The sequence below is a fragment of the Diadema antillarum genome, unplaced genomic scaffold (assembly GCF_040938485.1).
Source record: "Diadema antillarum isolate AM-2024a unplaced genomic scaffold, OU_Dant_1.0 seq00001682_RagTag, whole genome shotgun sequence".
NCBI classification, from domain to species: domain Eukaryota; kingdom Metazoa; phylum Echinodermata; class Echinoidea; order Diadematoida; family Diadematidae; genus Diadema; species Diadema antillarum.
The window spans coordinates 67,943-88,200 of record NW_027272377.1 but is presented as its reverse complement, the minus strand read 5'-3'; the positions used below and the strand labels follow the sequence as shown (position 1 = coordinate 88,200).

The 20,258-nt window shown below is 37.0% G+C and overlaps 1 protein-coding gene across 1 annotated transcript; it reads right to left on the bottom strand.

Annotated features, from left to right (window-relative positions):
* Nucleotides 1-590: 590 nt before the first annotated feature.
* LOC139711661 (poly(3-hydroxybutyrate) depolymerase-like) lies at nucleotides 591-9,401 on the bottom strand. The gene is made up of 10 exons (XM_071623521.1): nucleotides 9,395-9,401; nucleotides 8,656-8,778; nucleotides 8,097-8,294; nucleotides 7,305-7,399; nucleotides 5,971-6,084; nucleotides 4,612-4,720; nucleotides 3,920-3,962; nucleotides 3,382-3,513; nucleotides 2,101-2,126; nucleotides 591-686 (listed from the first exon to the last, which is right to left on the bottom strand). Exons 1-10 carry the CDS (start codon nucleotides 9,399-9,401, stop codon nucleotides 625-627), a joined length of 909 nt encoding a protein of 302 aa, XP_071479622.1. The 3' UTR covers nucleotides 591-624.
* Between the last annotated feature and the right edge of the window lie 10,857 nt (nucleotides 9,402-20,258).

Below are 20,258 nucleotides of genomic sequence, written 5' to 3'. Positions count from 1 at the left end.
TGAAAAACATCGGAATCTGTCTTGAACACTTAGACCATACTCGATGTCGTAAACTGTTAGCAATGATTCGTACATCTGAATACGGGATTTGAAAGGTTTGACATGTTTCGAGCAATCCTGATACAGTGTGTTGAAATTTATCTTTAAGGATGTTTTAATGTGCCAAATGCTGCTTGTTGCTGAATCATCATGTATATGTACGTATATGGTTAAAATAATGTTAACATTTCACGAGAAATTAGTATTAAGTTTCAAAATTATTACATACATTGCGGTCAGACACAAGTTGTAATGTATTAGCAACTATCCAAATAGTCAAAAGGAAATATTGAAATCATTGCGTCGTATATCTTACCAGGTCTCTTTTTGTGTTTATTGATAGATCAGTTGTCACAATGTTATGAAAGCCTTTATAATCAGAAGTTTATCTTTTTGCTTCATTCTGTGGGTATGATAGAGTCTCATCTGTGTTTGTTTTGCGTGATCATGCGGACTTTGTTTTTAATTTGTATAATTTGGGATGTGTGAGAGAGGTATACTGTACTGCCGTGATGTATGTATAATAGCAACAAGATCACGGAACCAATGACCGCACACAAGTTTTTGAGTTGACGCCAGCTGATTTTAAGAGGTCACGCGGTCGATGATCGCTTTCATAAACTGCATCTGTGGTGCAAGGTTGCACGCTGTTGCAAGGAGAGAAAACAAAAACAAAACGATACATGAACATCAGAATCTCAATAAACTCATCACATTACATACAAGTCAAAAGTGTTTGACAATGACAATGATGACATTGATAATCGCTCACAGCCTTCCTCCCGATTGAGACATAGGCAGAGAGATTCCTTTTCAGCGATCAACCGTAAATTTATCCAAAATAGCGATAAATTTGCCATGATTATAATGCATTAATACCAAATGCATTGTATACAATAAAAAACAAATGATGAGATGAGGTTAGATTGGATATTTGTATTGAATTGAATGATTGATTTGTGTATATAAAGGAAATGATTTAGAAGATTAGTAATATATGAAATTGTATTATATATTATATGACACATCAGGTTATTCATATAATAACTATTCTGTTGGTAGATGAAGGCCTGATGACTGGCCGAAAGCTTGAAAAATAAAAGGGAGACTAAGATCGAGAGCAACGTCAGCCTCAGTCCAATTTCTTCCAGTATATATATATATATATATATATATATATATATATATACAAATATATATATATATTTTTATATATAATCATGCCTTTACAAATCAATAGATGATAATGATTATGTATGTCAATAAATAGATGTTACAAATTAGATACATCATAAACAGAAATTACATTCATTTTGCCTGTGATCAGTAAACAGGTTGCTATGAAGAAATTTAATCTAATTGTGGATATGGATCCATGCTGAAAGTTTTGAATAACTCATCAGTCTCTAGTGTATTTAAAAATCATGTTAAATATGATTTTAAATACGCAGGGGACTTCGTCTTCACGTGTGTCTGTTTCAGAGTGTATTGGGGGTGCAGCCAAACTTTCAGCACAAGAACTAAAAAAAGGAGAACGAGCTTGCAGAATATTGAGTATAGGGTGTAGCACCGGTGCAGCAAAAATTTATCCCTTCCCACACTAAACATGCCTACTTCAAACAGATTTTATTTATACAGACGTCATGCATCATTTCAAATTACCTACGCGTATTTGCACAAGGAAAAGCTATACCTATTTCTACTTTCTTAAACTAAGTTAAGTAATCGCAACTCCCTGCATGAAGTCCTAGACTCACAGTATCCACCATGATTTATTTGCCTTTATGCCGGATGTGATCACTAATGGTATGTGTGACGGAATATGTTTGGATATTTGACTGATCATGTGCAGTTTGTATCGAATAAGCACAAATATTACCATAAGGAGAGTATGAACGGATTGAACGAAATGAATTAATTGTACATAATCCTTGGTCAGTTACCGTTCACATCAGTATCAGGTTGTGTCCACTTTCTTCATTATTATGATTGTTTCTGTCATTTAGTACGACTTTAACTCGATTGCATGGATCATCATAAACTTTTCTTCAATGTACTCACCATAAGAAATTGATGCATATCCCCACCTGCAATGGCAAAGATAACATAATAATAATCTTTGATAATTATGTTCAATAGGAAAACGGAGTCTTAAAGAAGAAGCATGATATGATAAATCTTTGAGAAAGTGAAAGATAAAATACATTGTATTGATGAAAGAGGTAACGAAAGTGAAAAAAAAAAACAACCCAGCAAAATTATCACAACGCGGATAGAAAGACTGACAATATAAAAAAAGGAATGATAATCAGTATTCACTGTATGTGTTCGAACTGGTGACGTCCGTTATTACGAAGGTTTGTTATTCCCAAACACACAAATTCCCTAGACATATAGAGGTTTGGTAATCCGTAAATGAAAAAGGGTTCGTTAATCCGAACATAATTGTGGCATTATTCCGAAGGTTCGTTATTCCGAAGTTTTGCTAAAAAGGTGCAGGCTAACGAACCTTCGGAGTTACTAACCTTATTTCGTTTCGGATTCACAAACCCTTCTGAATAACGAACTCCCTTTTTCCATTCTCAGATAAACGAACCTTTGGAAAAAAAACGAACCTGATTCTATCTTAAAGGACAAGTCCACCTTCTTATACATGTGGATTGAGTAAATGTAACAATATTAGTAGAACACATCAGTGAAAGTTTGGGGAAAATCGGACAATCCGTTCAAAAGTTATGATTTTTTTGAAGTATCTGCGCAGTCACTGCTGGATGAGGAGACTACTACAGTGTATAATGTCATATGCGTACAACGATAATGAAGAAAATAAAAAGAAAATTTCACAAAACTTCACTTTTTGAATAAAGTGCACATTTCTTCGACTTGTTACTGACATATGTTAAGGGTAATATTATTCCCCCTGCCTTCTGAAAGAGAGAAGTCAAGTGTTCTTTTGGTATGCGAGAAAAGTGAAAATATGTTGAATTTTCTTTATTCTTTCTTTATATAGTTGTACCTATGTGACATCACAAGCTATAGTAGTCTTCTCATCCAGCCTTGAGTGAGCAGAAACTTTAAAAACTCATAACTTCTGAACGGATTGTCCGATTTTCCTCAAGCTCTCACTGATGTGTTCTACTAATATTGCTGCATTCACTCAGCCCACATGTCTATGAAGGTGAACTTGTCCTTTAAGAACCTTCAGAATCTTTAGAACAGTCAGAATAACGAACCCCATCTAATTTCGGATTAACGAACCTTCAGAGTAACGAACCTTCGTCGGTATAACGAACTGTAACTGTTCAAATAAATTGCCGTTAAAAGCCCTGTGTTTACACTCACCAATCCCAGCATGCATTCGGATTTCCTCGCATAGCACTGGCGATGGTTTGTGGGTAGATGACGATTATATTGTTGAGCTCAGCCACTTCGTTGTAGCCAGCATTTGTTGTGAAAGCATCTCCAACATTCTTGCTGCAAGGAAAATGTGCGAACAAACTCACACATTACTAGTGACATCCGTCATGCAGCTTCAAAACTAACGTATACGTCTTTACAACACCACAGAGAATACAGCTGATGTAGTTACTATGGTTATATGGACGCAAGTAAGGTCTATGTCAACATCAGATGAAACGTCTGGACAAGGGAATAAAGCACTATTCCAGACGAAATGTAAGTAGGCTATTCCTGTATAAATGGGAGGACTTTTAGTTTAGAATTAAGCATGATCTTCTTATCTGCTTGATTAGAATCGAAAGAAAAGCTCTTGGTATTCTTTTTTATTTCATCATTATCAGCCAGAGTATTTTCGTATGTTTTTGTTCATTGTTATAGCTAAATGTGTGAGTGCGGTTTAGGAGTATACGTAAAATCTTACTGTTGCTGGTGACAGCCATGTAGAGCAATATGTACACGACAACCTAGAAACAACACAAGGACAAAAAATTGTATAACGTGAATTTTTCTGCACAGTTTCTCACCCATATATGATGGAATATTTGATGGTAAATAGATTGACCATTTATTCAGGTCTAACAATATGCACTTTGGGTCAACTCTGCTGATATCAAATTTGGAGTGCTTCTAAAATTTTACCCTTTTTAAAATCTGTTGTTTATATTCGATGTTCGGACGCATTGGATCAATCATTAAACCTGTCTCAAATTGATTGTACCAACCACGGTGTATATTAAGTTGAGCAAGAACGCTCTGAAAACATTCAGTAGCCTTTCTACTTGATGTACTTTCTACATAATGATTATGTTTTGTGTCTGATTAATAGGCACGCTACTGCTACGTATGATTCAGGATGATGTAACTCACTTTGGCCATTGGCGGACTGTGAAGTCACCAGATTTAGATTTGCGTTGCGATTATAAATTGACACATTTATTAAAGTCAAATAAACTGTAGCGATAACTGCATTACTTATTCAAGTGTTGCTGTTGTTGTTGTTTTTTGCGAAGCCCATATAACGATATAATGTTTGATCTCTTCATGACTTTCATACTTACAGGGCAACAATACCAAAGGTAATCAAAGGCATAATTATTAATAAGGTAAACGCACCCGATGCATCAGTCTTACAGCCAGACGGGACGTAAACGTAGCCAGTATCATCCACACTTTCTGTGGCAGCATTTCCACCAAAAAACTCATCTTGGTCAAACGCTACGAGCTTGAAATAAAACAGCATGATAAAGACATCTCATCATTATTCAAATATAATGTCTATGCACCTCTTAGTCTTTCGTTATTAGTCTTTGGTTCTTTAGCATTTGGTTCTTTGCAAGGTGTGAAAATTTACGTGATTGATTCTAATCCAGGGAATTCGTAAAATGATAACTCTGGAACTGTACCAGTGCAGTGAGAGTCAACAATCTTTATAACTGACAAAGAAAAAAAATAAGGAAAGTGAAGCAAAGAACACACACGCACCCATTAGTTCACAGTAACCGTTAAGAAAAAATTAATTTCTCTATAGATCTGATATGTCCAAATCCTTACATCGAAACGGTTTTCCTTTCACCTTCAAACATCCTCGAGTCTTTATTGCAGAGTCTCAAAAAGCAGTATGAATTTTGATGATACGTGTTATTTTATTGTTGAAAAAAAAAGAGTAGTCTTAAAATCCACAGTCATTTGTGACACTATGTCCAATGTCCTGTAAATAATAATGATACAAGAGTAATGAGTCAGGCGTCTCTTAACTAACAATTCATATATAAAACCGAGCTTTATGTAGTTGTATTCTTTAATTCAGAATACTTGCCTTGTCGGCTGTGCTCATTTTCTTTTTTGAAATAATAATACAACACTACAAAAAGCAGTCAATTCAACGTACGACTCACCTCCCCGGCTTGTACGGTTTGTGAAGTAGGTATCTGTCGATAGAATGTCATTATGTGAAACATAAGAGCGAACACTTTGTCTCAAAAGAACACGAGATAAACTCATCAAATATTAATGATTTTCACTTAGTATATACATTATATCAAATTATATCAACAATTATACCAATCTGGGGGCATTATGCACTTTCAAAAGGAATTGGTAGATTAAGGAAATATTACAGTAAACTCATGAAGTGCAATCAGATGCACAGATTCTTACCACAGAGTTCGAGTTTCATGCCAAACAAAGTGAAAAGTAAAGAAACGAAAGCATGACAATTAAATCTGGTGGTTTTTTTTATTGCTTACATTGACCAAAGTTGCACATGCATCCTATATACATAATTATTCTTTTTTAAACAAACTTCACTTTCATTCTTGCTCATGTATATCATATATGTATATAAATGTATATATATATATATTATGTCCTATTTAAAAATGCTGACATGGTTCTAACAAGATGAATACAGAAGAAAATATTGTTTAATAGACTGATAGACAGACAGATTTGCAAATAATATTATGATGTTACCTCTAAATTCCCACCATAGATGTGATTCAGCATCTCGTACGCTGTGTTGTAGCCACAGTTGTTAATGTACGGCTCACTAAGTTGATTACAAGCATTACCCCATCCATCCGTCACCTGTTACAAATAATGTTCATTACGTAGAATGGAGAGTGTATCTAATGGAAGAAGTAATCAGGCTACTGGCTACTTATCACACTGCTGATTTATCCCATGACACTGGGCCGAATGCATAAACGCTAGCAATTGCTTGTGCTAGCCTTTTACTCGAATCCGTATGCATAAAAACAAGCAATTGCATGCAAGCAGAAGCTTTTGCTAGCAAGCACAAGCAATTGCTTGACCAAGCATTTACTTAAAAACGTATGCATAAAACATACCTTTTGCTTGTTCTTGCTAGCAATTGCTTACGATTTGCCAAGCTCTGTAAAATGAGCTTGAGCTTTTGCTTAACCGGAAAGTTCCCTGAATGAAAGTATCATTTTCATATTTGTGAAAGAAAGACCACACTTGTGAAGGAGTGGTATAAATCTACAAGAAATTACTCATAAGTAGTGTAAGAAACTTTTTCATTTCAACAACGGGAATGTCCAGTGGTTAGCACGCAAAATGTGATGAAAAACAGGTAGGATGTCTGACTTCGGTGGAGAACGAGGAGACCTCTCTCCACGTGCGATCTGGCGTGTGTGTGTATAAATGTGTGTGTATGTATTTGTGTGTACATTTCATAGCTCTTCTGCTATGTCAGGAAATGTTTCCACACACACATGCCCTTTCAAATACATGCTGCCACACTCGCCTTTGTTCTTGTGTTCGCACAGGCGTGACGTCCCTTTTGTTGAAAACGCAAGCAATTGCTTGTGCGGGACAAGCAAAAGGTATTGGCATAAGCAAAAGATTATGCATATGGATTTAAGCAATTGCTTGAGCTAGACCTTTTGCTAGACGAGCTTGTGCTTTTGCTTGAAGGAATTGCTTACAAGCAATTGCTTGTTTTATGCATTCGGCCCACTGACACGTTGACTGGAGCAACAAATGATGGATGTCATTTTAAACTAAGAGCAGGTGGATGGCTAAAAAGAGAGATATTTTAAAATCACTGAAACTATTAACTGTGCTTCCAAACGATCACCTGAAGAAGTTTATAAGCAGCGTAATTGTTATCTTCTTCCGTACTAATTCACTGATACAAAATACGATTATATATACGTGAATGAAACATACATACTTCTTTAAACAACAAGACAACTGCCATTTCTATGTCTCACAAAATATGTGATCTGAAAGCACGAAATGATAAAATATGCACTGCTAAGAACAGAGAAACAGTAACTTACTATTGCGTGTTCTGATGCGATGCCATATTCTACCAAATAGTTGGCGTCATTCTCGTTGAAGCATCGGTAGTATTCTTCCGCTGCTTCGCCAACATCTTAAAGGGCAAGCGAAAGATACGGCGTTGTGAAAAATGGAACAACACTCAAACGAGAACAACCACATCCAAACGTTGAAAATCTTGATGTACTATCAAATTATTACTTTTTACTAAAAACACACTTATAGATAGAACAGAAGAAGGAGACGAAGAAATTCTGCTGCTGTCTTTCTGGTCATTAATCTAGTGTGATGTCACATACAGATATCCATCTTTCTGCTGAATTATGAACATCTGTCCGAGTAAACAAATATTCTTCTCTCACAATAAACAGATCTACTATAGTAAATGTGATATGAATACGGGTTCCAGCATACACATTAAAAACATTTTTGATTAAAAATTACAGTTACCATCCTACTGCAATAACATGTAAAGGCTGAGAATAGGCACACTATACAGCTGTATAGAAGTCAGAAGGAACACTAACCAAGAGAGTAAGGCACAGAAATACAACACGGATAAGCCACCACAATAAACTACATTATAAACAGTTACGGAAGACTTGGGACACAGATAATGTACTAACTCTAGCAAGAAAACTTGAAAAAAATCTACTCAAATGATAGAAATAAACGAACTCGCGTCTGTGCGAAAAACTATACAGGCTTCTTCAGCCAGCTTGGCTGCAGCAGCCCACTCGACCAGTCGACTCCCTGGGATTCTTCAGTCCTGACGCGCTGCTCGCACTCACCCTGCACTACAACCGAATCTTCCGAGCTGTGGAATATGTAGATCTTGTCCTGTTCCATGTTTTCGGGATCGTCAATAGAATTCCACAGCAAAGCATACGGAGTGGCAGTATCAACCAGGTAGTCGACATTGATATTTCCCGTTGACATGCACGAGGTTGTGGCATAGAAGAGATTTCCTCTAGCACAATAGTACGGTCCTAGAATGCCAAAATATGCAAATGATTTTATGTCAATCGGATCTAATCAAATCCACAATGTTGATTAAAAAGAAGTAAGTTGATTTTATTTAAACTGAATTTGATATTACTTAATTTAAATGCTAAAGATATCTTATTGCCTCTCCATTCCAAGTCAATCAGAAGTTCTGCAATTCAATTCTGTCAATACAGATCCTTTTGATTTCTGTCACATAACACATAAAAAACATTTAGATTCAAAACGTTTTCCCCATTTTATCAAACAAGTTATTTCACAATTTATATTCAGTGCGTTACTAGTAATTATGCATGTCAAAGTCCTTGTTCGAAGCCTCGGTCCCATAAGGATCTGTGTACATACCACCTGCGATCACTCCCACGCCCATGATGGAAGCCGAGTACGCCACGTGCACCTGCACAGCCATGAAGCCGCCTGCTGACAGCCCACTAACGGAGACCTGGTCTGGGTCAGCCCCGTATTGCTCTGAATGTTGAAAATGAAATATCGTACTCTCATACCGAAGTCATTTTAATGACGCGATTTCGAGATACAGTGGGGTTTAAAATTGTATAAATTGTATCTCTGATAATGTAAGTTAGTGCCACCAAGACATATTGCATCAACCTAAGCTACTAAAGCCTTCGTCGTGTAGCCAAGCATCCCTCATCATTTAACAAACGTCATGACAGCATAACCTCTCATAATGTAGCTCTAAAGAACTTAATCTGTCAAAAATGTAATACTCTTCTGTAAACTTCTGTACACAATTTTATGACTAGGTGGTAAATGCAATGATAATTCATTGCATTGATATCAAATATTTCACACCCACACTTCATGCCATAGCGTTTTCGGACAAGAACATAAAAACTTTACCTCCCACTTTAGATCGTCTTTACGGCTATAAGTAAAATTTTAGAACGCGTTGACGTTAATTCTGGTAAACAAGCACAAAAGTGATGCTAAGATAACTAATCTTTTAAATGACAACACTGTAATACAAATTTTCGTTCGGGGATGGGCTGATATATCACACTTGGCTTATGTGGTAGATAACGCGTAAAATATATTAGAATAAACGGATATCTGCTCCCTATACCCTCCATGCCGACGAAAAAAAAACCTCTAGCAGTAAGCCTAGGGCACTGTCTAGGGGATATAAACTAATCGTTGTAAGCGGTGCATATGAAATTCCATGCTCTTTCCTCACAAATCTGAAAACAAAGAAAAGGGAAAACAAAAAGACAAAAGAAATGGGATTTAAAACAGGCCCTCAGTATCCCAAGCGAAGATAAAGGACACTTGAACAAACTTTCATAGTTTATTCATACCTTAACAAATAGCTTGCCATTTTCCTATTCATTTTCGCTTGGTACATGGGGAAAACACCAGGCCAAATATAGGGCCCAAATCAGGTTAACACAAAATAGTGTCAGAAAAATGAGAATACAGAGGAAAACAAGACAAATAGAAGGTGAATAGTTTCGTACAAATAAACTTTAACCACTGATGATTGATTAACAATTATTGGGCACTTCAGTGTATCATTTGAATCATTTGAATTGGCAATCGTAGTGAAAACTGTCTCGAAACAAAGCAAGCGTCCTTCTTTTCAGTCAGTATACACAGATTAAAGGTGACGAGAGATGAAAATATATAGGCCTACTTACCCAGTGACGGACTGCTCCCTAAAACCGAAGCCAAAAGCATCATTCCGATGTTAAGAAAAAATATAGCGTGGAAATCCATCCTGAATATACCTTTGGTTTGAATATCATGCAGAGACAGCAGATTCTAGCTTGCAAGACACGTCGTCCTTAGAGAGAATGAAATCTGCGAGACATCGCTGTTCAATATCAACGTTTCGATACCTCATCACGAACGCGAGATAACTGCCGCATGCCGCTAAGCATCTTTCTTGGCGCTTTGTAGACTCACAGAGATAAAGTCTAAAATTTGTTTAAAGTGTACATCATTACTACAATTTTGTGCATTTTTTTAATATAATGATTGCCAAATTCTTCAGTCGTCAGTCAAGTGATATTGATAATGTACAGGTAGTAAGCTAGCTGACTTGCGAGAGCATGTAAATGAATAGATATCGAACCGAAACATGCAGAAATACCAATAAAATAATCATTTATTCAGATGTTTGGTATAAGTAAGAAATGACATAGAATAATGTATTGCTCCCTAGATATTTTACGACCATCAAAAATGCAGTGTCTTTTTTTGGTTGCGACGGATTTGGGTATTTAACATGTTAAAAGGAATTAACACTGCCAACATGAGAAAGTCAATGTTGGCATCTCTTTAAAGCTTTCACAGTCAAAGTCACAGACAAACATACACATACATGATTAAACGTGTGTTTTATTTCTATGCATCCTTGGTGGATGTCACTCTTCATGTACACTATACTTCGATAATTTTGCGCGATAAAAGACAAACAGGTGACAATGCTCTCAAGACATGCTAGAGAAAATTGGCAGCAGATAATATATTGTGCAAACACGGTTCAACGAGGAAACGCAACAAAATAGCGCGTGGCGCAAGTAACCTTCCCCAGTGGCACCATCGTAATTTGTTAAAGGAACATAATTCCTGCCTGTTTATTTCTTTAGCAATAGCCAGCCTAGAAATCAAACAAATCGAAGGAACAACCTTTCATTTGTAAGTATGTGCTATGTTTATTTCCATTCTACATAAGCATTATTCAAATATACCCCTTAATGCAGTGTGTGAATGTGATGTTCATGTGTACTATGATAAGCAGGAACATAAATGGCGCAATAGGGCTTACGAAAGGAATGACCTGGAACATGAATTTTATAGATTTTATACATCACTGCACAACGTGATATGAAATGAAAAGAGATGAACCAGGTAATGACATCGTACTATTTTCGACATGGAAATACATATTATTAAAGAACACGATCACCCTAAACCTAACACACTATAAATGGCACATACAGTGCGTGACCTCACTAGTGATGAAAAAGGCAAGGTTGACAATTGACAAAGGTGGGAGTAAACGCACAGAAAAGAGAAATAATCTGAGAAAGAACTACGATTGTCTGATAAGTTGGGGTTTATCTCGATCATTCTCCTTGTTAAGTCGAAGTTTTTTCCCTGAGACTCAAAAAATTTGTGTCATGGATTGAATAGTAAAATATAGTTGTAGGTAATAACATAATTATAGTGTCAAATACCCCTCTAGGATCTATATGTACAGTCTTGTTATTACTTTGGATTTTTTTTCAACATTAAAATAAGCACTGCAATTATCATTTAGTATCCAAATTGACTTATTACATAAGAGCACACCTTATTTCCACTGTGAAAAGATAAATAAAGATATGAATTCCGAGTCAACAAAACAATGATGAACCTAACGTTACATCATAACCATTCTAAATGTATACCCTTGAAAAGGGAAAACATTTAAACCTCTATGGGATTGGGCTTACATAATATTATTATTTTTAATAATTGACAAACTTCAGGCAGTATTGTATCAGAGTTTGCAAAGAAAATATTTACACGAGATATCAATGTTTGTGCAAGGGCAAATGTGTACCCGCGTCAAAAAACCCACCTACACACACACGCACACACACACACACGCACACACACACACACACACACACACACACACACACAACTGTATTGCATCATTCGACATGATCCCATATCAAATGAATTCCTAAGCCACTATGTCTGCTTAAGACTTTATAGTTGGGACATTGTGGCCAGTTTAAATACTGAATATAGAATACCCTGTCTAAGGCTAGCTATGATTAAAAAAAACAAACATACTGACTATGCATTATTTGCCATTATTTATTAAAAAATACAATTTCACAAAGGGTATCTTACAGAGTGTTGCAGGAAATCCTTTCATTTCTTCTGATTTATCAGATCCTGCCATAGACGGCAGAACAATGCGTCCTTAAATCATCAATAATCGAATTATATCATTGATATGCCACCTCGTCATTAAACAGCTCTTGATTTGAAATGGAGAGAACGAGGAAAAATCACCTAATCTTTTAACGGTTTTATCATTATTGTTGTTGTTTTTTATCTGAATGATATTGCCAGAAAACAATGGCATGATAATCATAAATCAAGTATTGAAAAGTGTTCCCTTGTAGAGCTTAATTGAGAACGGAACTTTGCCATTAACAGTAACAACTGTTACGGGAGGTTAGCTTTGGCCTAACGAACCATACCTCCAAAAATACCCAGACTCTCAAACAAGGTGTTTGGTCGATCTCGGTCATCTTGTCGAACTCCTTTATTTACATATTCCTCCGCGGAACAATAAAGTGCCCAGAAATGATAATACAATGCACATGTATCCATAACACTTCCCACTAAAAGAGTGCATTTAACGTTTTAACACAAATGTACGTTGGCACAATTTTTTTGGAACAGCATTGTACATTCCTCTTCCAATTCACTCTTATAACTCCATGAGTTTACCATAGTTGCATCATTATAACAACACATAAACAAAGTATGCTATGGCTATATCATCATCACAACCTGTGATAAAACATAATCATTATACGACTTTAGTACCATTCAACATGTTCCAATCTTACACTCTCGTGAGTTACTGCTGCTTGTGAGTTACAGCATACTGGAATTGCATGTAGTTGTGCAACACTGAATACTGCAATGTAACTTTCTCAACACCTTAACCTTCATGCAATCATGTCATGCATACAGTACAAACAATACACTTGTACCAAAATCATGTGGTTTCCTCCTTAGAACACAAATGCAACATAAGTCAATTTTTTCCACTGTCATCATCAAATGATTAACCTGTGTACAACGATTATAAAACACGTCATCTCTTCCACAAGCAACTGCATATAATCCAGCTGTTGTAATCATATTACAACCTAAAACCAAAACATCATATTCCATGATATGTGACTTGCACATACCCCAATTTGTTACGGGAGGTTAGCTTTGGCCTAACGAACCATCATAACCACCAAAAATACCCAGACTCTCAAACAAGGTGTTTGGTCGATCTCGGTCATCTTGTCGAACTCCTTTATTTACATATTCCTCCGCGGAACAATAAAGTGCCCAGAAATGATAATACAATGCACATGTATCCATAACACAACAACAACAACAACAACAACAACAACAACAACAACAACAACAAAATAATAATAGTTCTTGCAACGATAATCTATGCTGCCAAATGGGTCAACTCGTTGCGATTGCACATTACAAAGTGAAATGGTTGATCATTGTGGCAAGTGTAAAAAGGATAAACGATTAACAACACAGACAGCAAATTTGTCTAGTTTCCCTTAAACCAAAAAGGTCATAAACATGGTAGCGCTGATGTTAAGCAGTTAAGACAGTACATGTAAAACCAGTCAGGACAAATACGGGGGAATTGGCTGCAATATCGCATCTGCAAAGGAATATTCTCCGCTTTCATGTGACTGGCCGATGGTTTTGGAAAGCATACCCATGTGCCACCTTACAGTTGTTGATCGTCTTAAACATCAAATTATTCGTTTACGCCCACAACCCACTCGGAACAAGCGTAGAACATGCTCAAGGCCTTGTCATACCGTATCTGGGGAAGTTTTGCGGCTTGACTTGCGGGGAAACAAATTTGATTCCCGGAGCTCTCCGCAGTTGGTCCGCACCTGACAGTACCTACAACTGTCACTGTAGCGCGTATCTCGCCTCTAGTTGCCCGGAGGTGCTCACGCAAGTCCCATTTAACCGCAGCCAAGTTTTGACCAAAACTTTTTCCGGGTGAGTCGCGGGGATGTCCGGAGAGGTCCACGCAGAACGCCAGTAGGAGGCCCTTTGCGGTAGCACCTCGCAGGCAACTCCAACGCAGGTACCTCGCAGTTCCCGTATGCAACCAAGATAATGACATTCTGTGGGATTTCTGCCATTCCTCCAAAGGATTCCTTCACTGAGTTGTCAGCACCCACGCGACTGGTACACAGGTCCCAAAGTATACCCGCAAGTAGAATTTAAGTAGAACGCGTCCAGCCAGTAAGACACATGCACTGACTCGCCCAAATCCTTGTCCGCCCTCAGAAATTGTCCGGTATGCTGGAAAATCCCCACACACAACAAGCCCGCGTAGCATGCCCGGAAAGGTGTGACAGGACCTAAACATGGTTGCGGGTAAAGGATTTGCGTGCGCACCTCTTGGCGACTACGAGTGAGATACGTGCTAGGAACTGTCATGTGCGGGTCATCTGCGGGGACCTCCTGGTAGAAAGATTGTTCTTCACAAGTCGTACGCAAGGCTTGCCCGAAAAGGTGTGACACGGCCTTAAGGGAACACAAATAACAATTGCTTAATGTTGTTGAATTAATAAGCCTACGCCAATGGTAGGGATGAAATGTAGCAGGATTTATTGGCCGAATACGTCGTTTATGATTTCCTAGTAATTAAGTTTTTCCTCGTTCTTTCTTTCTCTTTTTGTTTTGTTTTAGGGAGGGGTGGAAAGAGATGTGTCGCGCTATTACTCTGCATGACATTAACTGCCCATATTGCAAAAAGGTTATGTTATCTTTCAAACATTAACTTGACGTTGCCTTTAACAAAAGATCATACAAACCCATTACAAGTGTGAACCAGAGGAAATGATTTTATGTTGTGACGGATTACATGGATTATCTATTTTTACATGTGCCTGTGTGAAAATGACTCGTATCTTTATTTAAGTTACTGATGTGTGAATACAAAGTTGGTTTTGAACACGCAACAAGTTGGCAGATTTGGTGCTTTATAGAGCTTTTTAATGTCCCATTTAACAAATGACTCAAGTGCCCATTTCTATTGTGTGCGGTTGAAAAGAATGAATTAATTCAATTTTCTGAGAACGATTGCTAGCACTTGTATAATTTATCGTCCTTCTTTGCAAAAATATTACGAATAGTTTGCCGAATAAGTGGCTGTGCCACTGCGTATGCGATTGGGTTGAACAGGCTGTTGGCATATGATATCATCCTCGTTACTGTGTTAAGTTTGAACGCACGATTGAGCATTCTGTAGAGAGACGGTGAAAAATTTTGCATCATAGCGCTGATTGCAATTGGCAACCACGTGAGGACAAAGGCCAGAATTATGAGAGAGAGGGTCTTCATTGCTTTACGACCTTCTGCACCTGACTGACCTTGTGTCTTTTTTCGAGCTCGACGTTGCCTCTCAACATTTTTATCATTTGAACGCAAAGTAGCACTGTTTGATTTATTGACATCTCTAGAGTAAATATCACGTTTGTTCTCTAGATTTGGGAGAGATTCACTAACGGTTTTAATTTTCGAATTTTTGTAAATTTGATCTGAGCCGTCTGATGAAATTGTTGATATCATGGTAATGCTTCCTCCAACTGCCGAATTTATAGTAGAGTTTATTTCCGTCATATCATCGATCAGGTCATTGGCTTTATTATTTGGCTTTATGTTGTCTTCTTGAGAATTAAACTTCTTAGCCCTGGTTCGAATTTCGCAGTATATACGGAGGTACAGGACCATTACAAGCGAGAACGGAATCACGAATTTGAATCCAAATGTCATTAGACTAAGAGACAGAGTCTGTGTATACTTTGGCTGTGGGAGACCCAAAGGCGTAAGATCCCTTTCAGAGTCGACAAAATACCAAACGACATTGAGAAATAGCCAGAAGACGAGGTTCAGGATCCACGTTAACAGATTGATAATTGTTGCAAACTGCTTGTTTTTCCTGGAGTAGTGAAGCAGAGGATGTAGAGTGGCCACGTAACGATCAACTGTTATTACCACCACTCCCAACACGGAAACACCGAGGGTAGCGTTTTGAAATGCGAGAAAAAAGCCCCCTGCAACGATCCCAAAGGGCCAATCTTTCAAGAGGAGGAGCAGTGCACGTATTGGTAAGACTACGGCTCCCACCAGTAAATCAGCAACAGTCATGTTGAAGACATAGTAATTGGTGTAAATCCATAGTTTCTTCTGCTTTGCAAACGCCATAAGAATCATTACATTGGTAATCACAGTTGCTAGGGAAAGCCCTAGTGTCATATAAACAACAGGATTATCCACTCCTTTGAGTTGGCCATCGGCTGAAATACCAGTAATGTTAGAAGAGTTCATCTTTGACGTTCGCAATTTGTTAGTGGTAACTGAGAAAGGAAGAAAAACGTGTAACATAATGAGTTCCAACTTACTTCGGAGTTAAGCATCGAATGGAGGTAAGAAGTTCTTGTATTCAAAGATGAAACCTGAACTTGGTACAAATTCTTATTGCTTTTTTTTTTTGGGGGGGGGGTGGGGTGGGGGAGGGTTGTCGTTTACCTGTGTTTCTCTTGTTTGGGAATTTGACAATGCTGTTGACTGTTAATGACTGTTTTCTACGTCAACTTTTAACCTATAGCTTCCTCTTTCTGGCTTGATTGTTAATTACACATGATTATAATTATTCTCGTGTTTCTTTGTAGCCACCGTAGTTTCATACTTCTTCTATCGACATGTGCGACCTGGGGGACAGCTAGGAGGGGTTCCTAGCAGGCAGATAGACGGACACTGAAACAACACGAAGCATGAAAAAAAAAATGAAGCTGTGGCTGTCCATTCATTCTTAGATACGATGCTTGAATTCAACTTTTAAAATCCCTTGATCATCTATACACGAAGCACATAAATGCGTATTAGTGCGCTTCGACCAAACAATTTCGATTCTCTTCACAACCAATATTTAAATGATTATTTTTGTACTGAAATTTATATCCATTCTGCTTGAACCCCCCCCCCCCCAAAAAAAAAAAAAGAAGAAAAAGAAGAGTGTTGGGAAGTTTTCTTAAAACACGGACAGTGAAAACAGGAAGTTTATAGACCCTTGTCTATCTGACTGATGTATACAATCACTTCTTGTGAACAATTTGTGTTAGTTATCGCATGTACCTCCACAGTGTAAAGCCATGTGTTTTATTATTAAACTTGTTTTTATTTCCTTACCTTATGACATTGACATAACTTGATTTACCACAGATACAAAAAAGTAAGACCAAGCCAAGTAATAGATATTAAATCGAAACATTACCACATAGTTTACACCAGTCAAATGTATTATTGTTTTGTTGTTACCTGTCGGAAATTCTCTTATGATGTGTTTAGTTTAGCCAGGCTTGTCTCCGAAAGGATGATACTTATGACGTAGCGTAAAAGAAAGTCGAAGCTTTTCAATCCCTAAGAAACAAAGACGACCAGCGAAGTGAAAGAGAGCTGCTACCTTTCACGAGAATGTTCTCAGTACGACGGCACAGGGAGAATTTGGTCTGCTGTTCCATTAAATTTATATATTACTGTCTTTGTATATTTACTCAGGGGACTATCTACAATATGGCATTCATCTTCTCTTCGACATATGCGCATGGGCGTCTCTTACCTTACAGCCTTTCTGAGAGCCTGATTGGATGTCTTTCTTATCTTTATCTACAAAAGATGTAACATGTCTCACTTCGTCGAATGAATAATTTTGTATGGATAAACGCCAGCAGTACTCTCGACAGAGAACGTGGTGAATAGGGCATTTATTTACTGCTGTATTGATATATCAGTGTCAAAGGAACATGTTGTTTAAATTTACAGTAAAGATACTTGAAAAAGATCTCTGGTTTGAGGTAGAGCACTGTAATATTGTCACTTTTCTGAAGGTATTCATTATGCAATTTTGATTCTTTGTTTTAAATTTCAACTCAAAATACTCACTAATGATACTGCAAAGCATTCTGGTCTTTAAACAAAAAACCCAACCAAAACAGAACAAATCAGTCATTGCAAATGTTGGCAAAGAAATTGCCCTACTTCGACGTATTAAAATAAGATTGAAAAAAAAAAATCAATTGAAAAACAAAAAAGAATTGACGAAAACCATTTGCAAGGAAATTGAAGTTGTCAGCATTCTTAGGCTTTTTTGAATTATAAAGAGATATGCCCCAAAATGATTTTCATATTCATGGGCTGATTTCTTTTTTTTTTTAAAGAAAACGCTTGAGATGATTATCTGACAGGAGAGGGAGGACACTATCTGATTTCACAATAGAAACACACACAAAAATCAACAATAACACAAACTGACGTGAAATGATATCACTTAAAGGGATCGTATAGTTTTGCTTTCGACCAAACTTCAGGTTTCTATCATTTTTAGTGAGATCATGACAAACCTCTGATAAATATGAAAGAGCATGTAATTCCAAGAGGAATAAAAGGTTGACAAAAATAACAATGGCTGATATATCCAAAACAGAGAAATCTTGATAAAAGGTGGTACCAACCCATTATTCAATTGCTCTGTTTTAATTTGTTTACCGATTTTCATCAGATAAACTTTAAAATCGTCTTAGAATGGTATGTTCTGTACTATTCATAAGTGGTTTTTTTTTTGTATCTCGTAAGAAGTTAAATGTCCAATCCTCATCTCAACCAAGCCAATGCCCTTTGAGTACAACATGGGTGCTTCCAGACAATCTGTCTTTAATCATACTTATTACATCTTGATAGCACAATCTGACAATGATCTGTGTGACCAAAAATCAAAACAAAACAAAACAAAACAAAAACGAAACATTAATTTAAGATAAACAACGTATCAAGAAAAATTTTGTTCCTCCAAATATATAGTTCTAGCATTTAGCTTCTAATATATTGATATAGCTTGTGTTTTCAGTCTGCTTGTCTTTTAGAAGTCTTGAGCAGAGAACGAATATGGATTCAAAGCCATAATATCTGACGACTGACACTTTTATAGATCAGCCTAGAGAAACTTTAGTAATATCATTCCCTTTTAATCGCGTGTTTTCGTTGTGATGCAACTACTGGCTTTTGGAAATATAAAGTACGGTCAGTTAGACGTCCAATGGACGTGAAGTTACTGACCTTGCAATCTCTGTTTGCTAGCTGCAAGCGAACGGCTGCTTCGATTTTGTCTTCTTTTTTCAGGTTAAATTTAGCATGATAAAGTAAGAGTGAACAATGTATAAAAGCGGTGAAAAGTTAGAAAGACACAACGCAAGGTGTCCAACAAAAGATTAAAAATCTTTCTCCAGGGCGCTCAACTTGAGGGGGGAAAAGAAGAACAAGAAGGAAAATAAGGAAAACAAGAACGCAAGCAATTCATACCAGCTACTCTTGCACGAAAACACTGCAGGAAACACATTTTCCCATTAATCTTAAACTAAAGAATAATGAAGAAAGATAGCTCTTTTAGAAGATATTCTTTAATGAAAAACTCAAGATGGACTTAGTTGACCAATATCACCTGTTGTAAATCCTCACGTAAAATCAAGAGGTGCTTGTTTTGTGATGCACGGTCATATATATATATATATATATATATATATATATATATATTGGAATTCGAGCTTTAACTTCGCGTATTTTGATACAGCTTGTGTTTTCCGTTTGGTGATTTTCTACTTTTGTATAACAGTCTTGAGCTAGCAGTGGAATTTGAATAGGCAGTGAATGAAGCTGGATTCAATCGAAGAATTATGATATCAGACGGCTGACTCTTAAAAAAAAAAGGTCTGCCTTACAAAGAAGCTTTAGTAATATAATTTCCTACTAATTGCCTGTTTTCATTTCGATGAAACTACTGGCTTTTGGAAGTTCAAAGGAAGGTCAGTAAGACGTGGAGTTACTGACCTTGCAATCTCTGTTTGCTAGCTGAAAGCACGCGATCGCTTTAATTTTGTCTTCTTTGTTCCGGTTAAATTCAGCACGATGAAGGTGGAATGAAAAATGCACAAAAGCGATGAAATGTTAGACAGATAAAACGCAAGGTGTCTAACAAAAGATTAAAAATCTTTCTCCAGTGCTCTCAACCGGAGGAAAAAGAAGAATTAGAAAAAAACCACACCATTCAATTCTACCAGCTAGTCTTGCACAGTAGAAAATGATGATAAAGGGGA

Excerpts from the sequence above, each read along its gene's own strand:
- LOC139711661 (XM_071623521.1), bottom strand. Across the intron at positions 3,514-3,919 it reads CATGGCTGTCACCAGCAACA|CAAGAATGTTGGAGATGCTT; the intron begins GTAAGATTTTAC and ends TTTTCCTTGCAG. Across the intron at positions 687-2,100 it reads ATATGCATCAATTTCTTATG|CGTGCAACCTTGCACCACAG; the intron begins GTGAGTACATTG and ends TCCTTGCAACAG.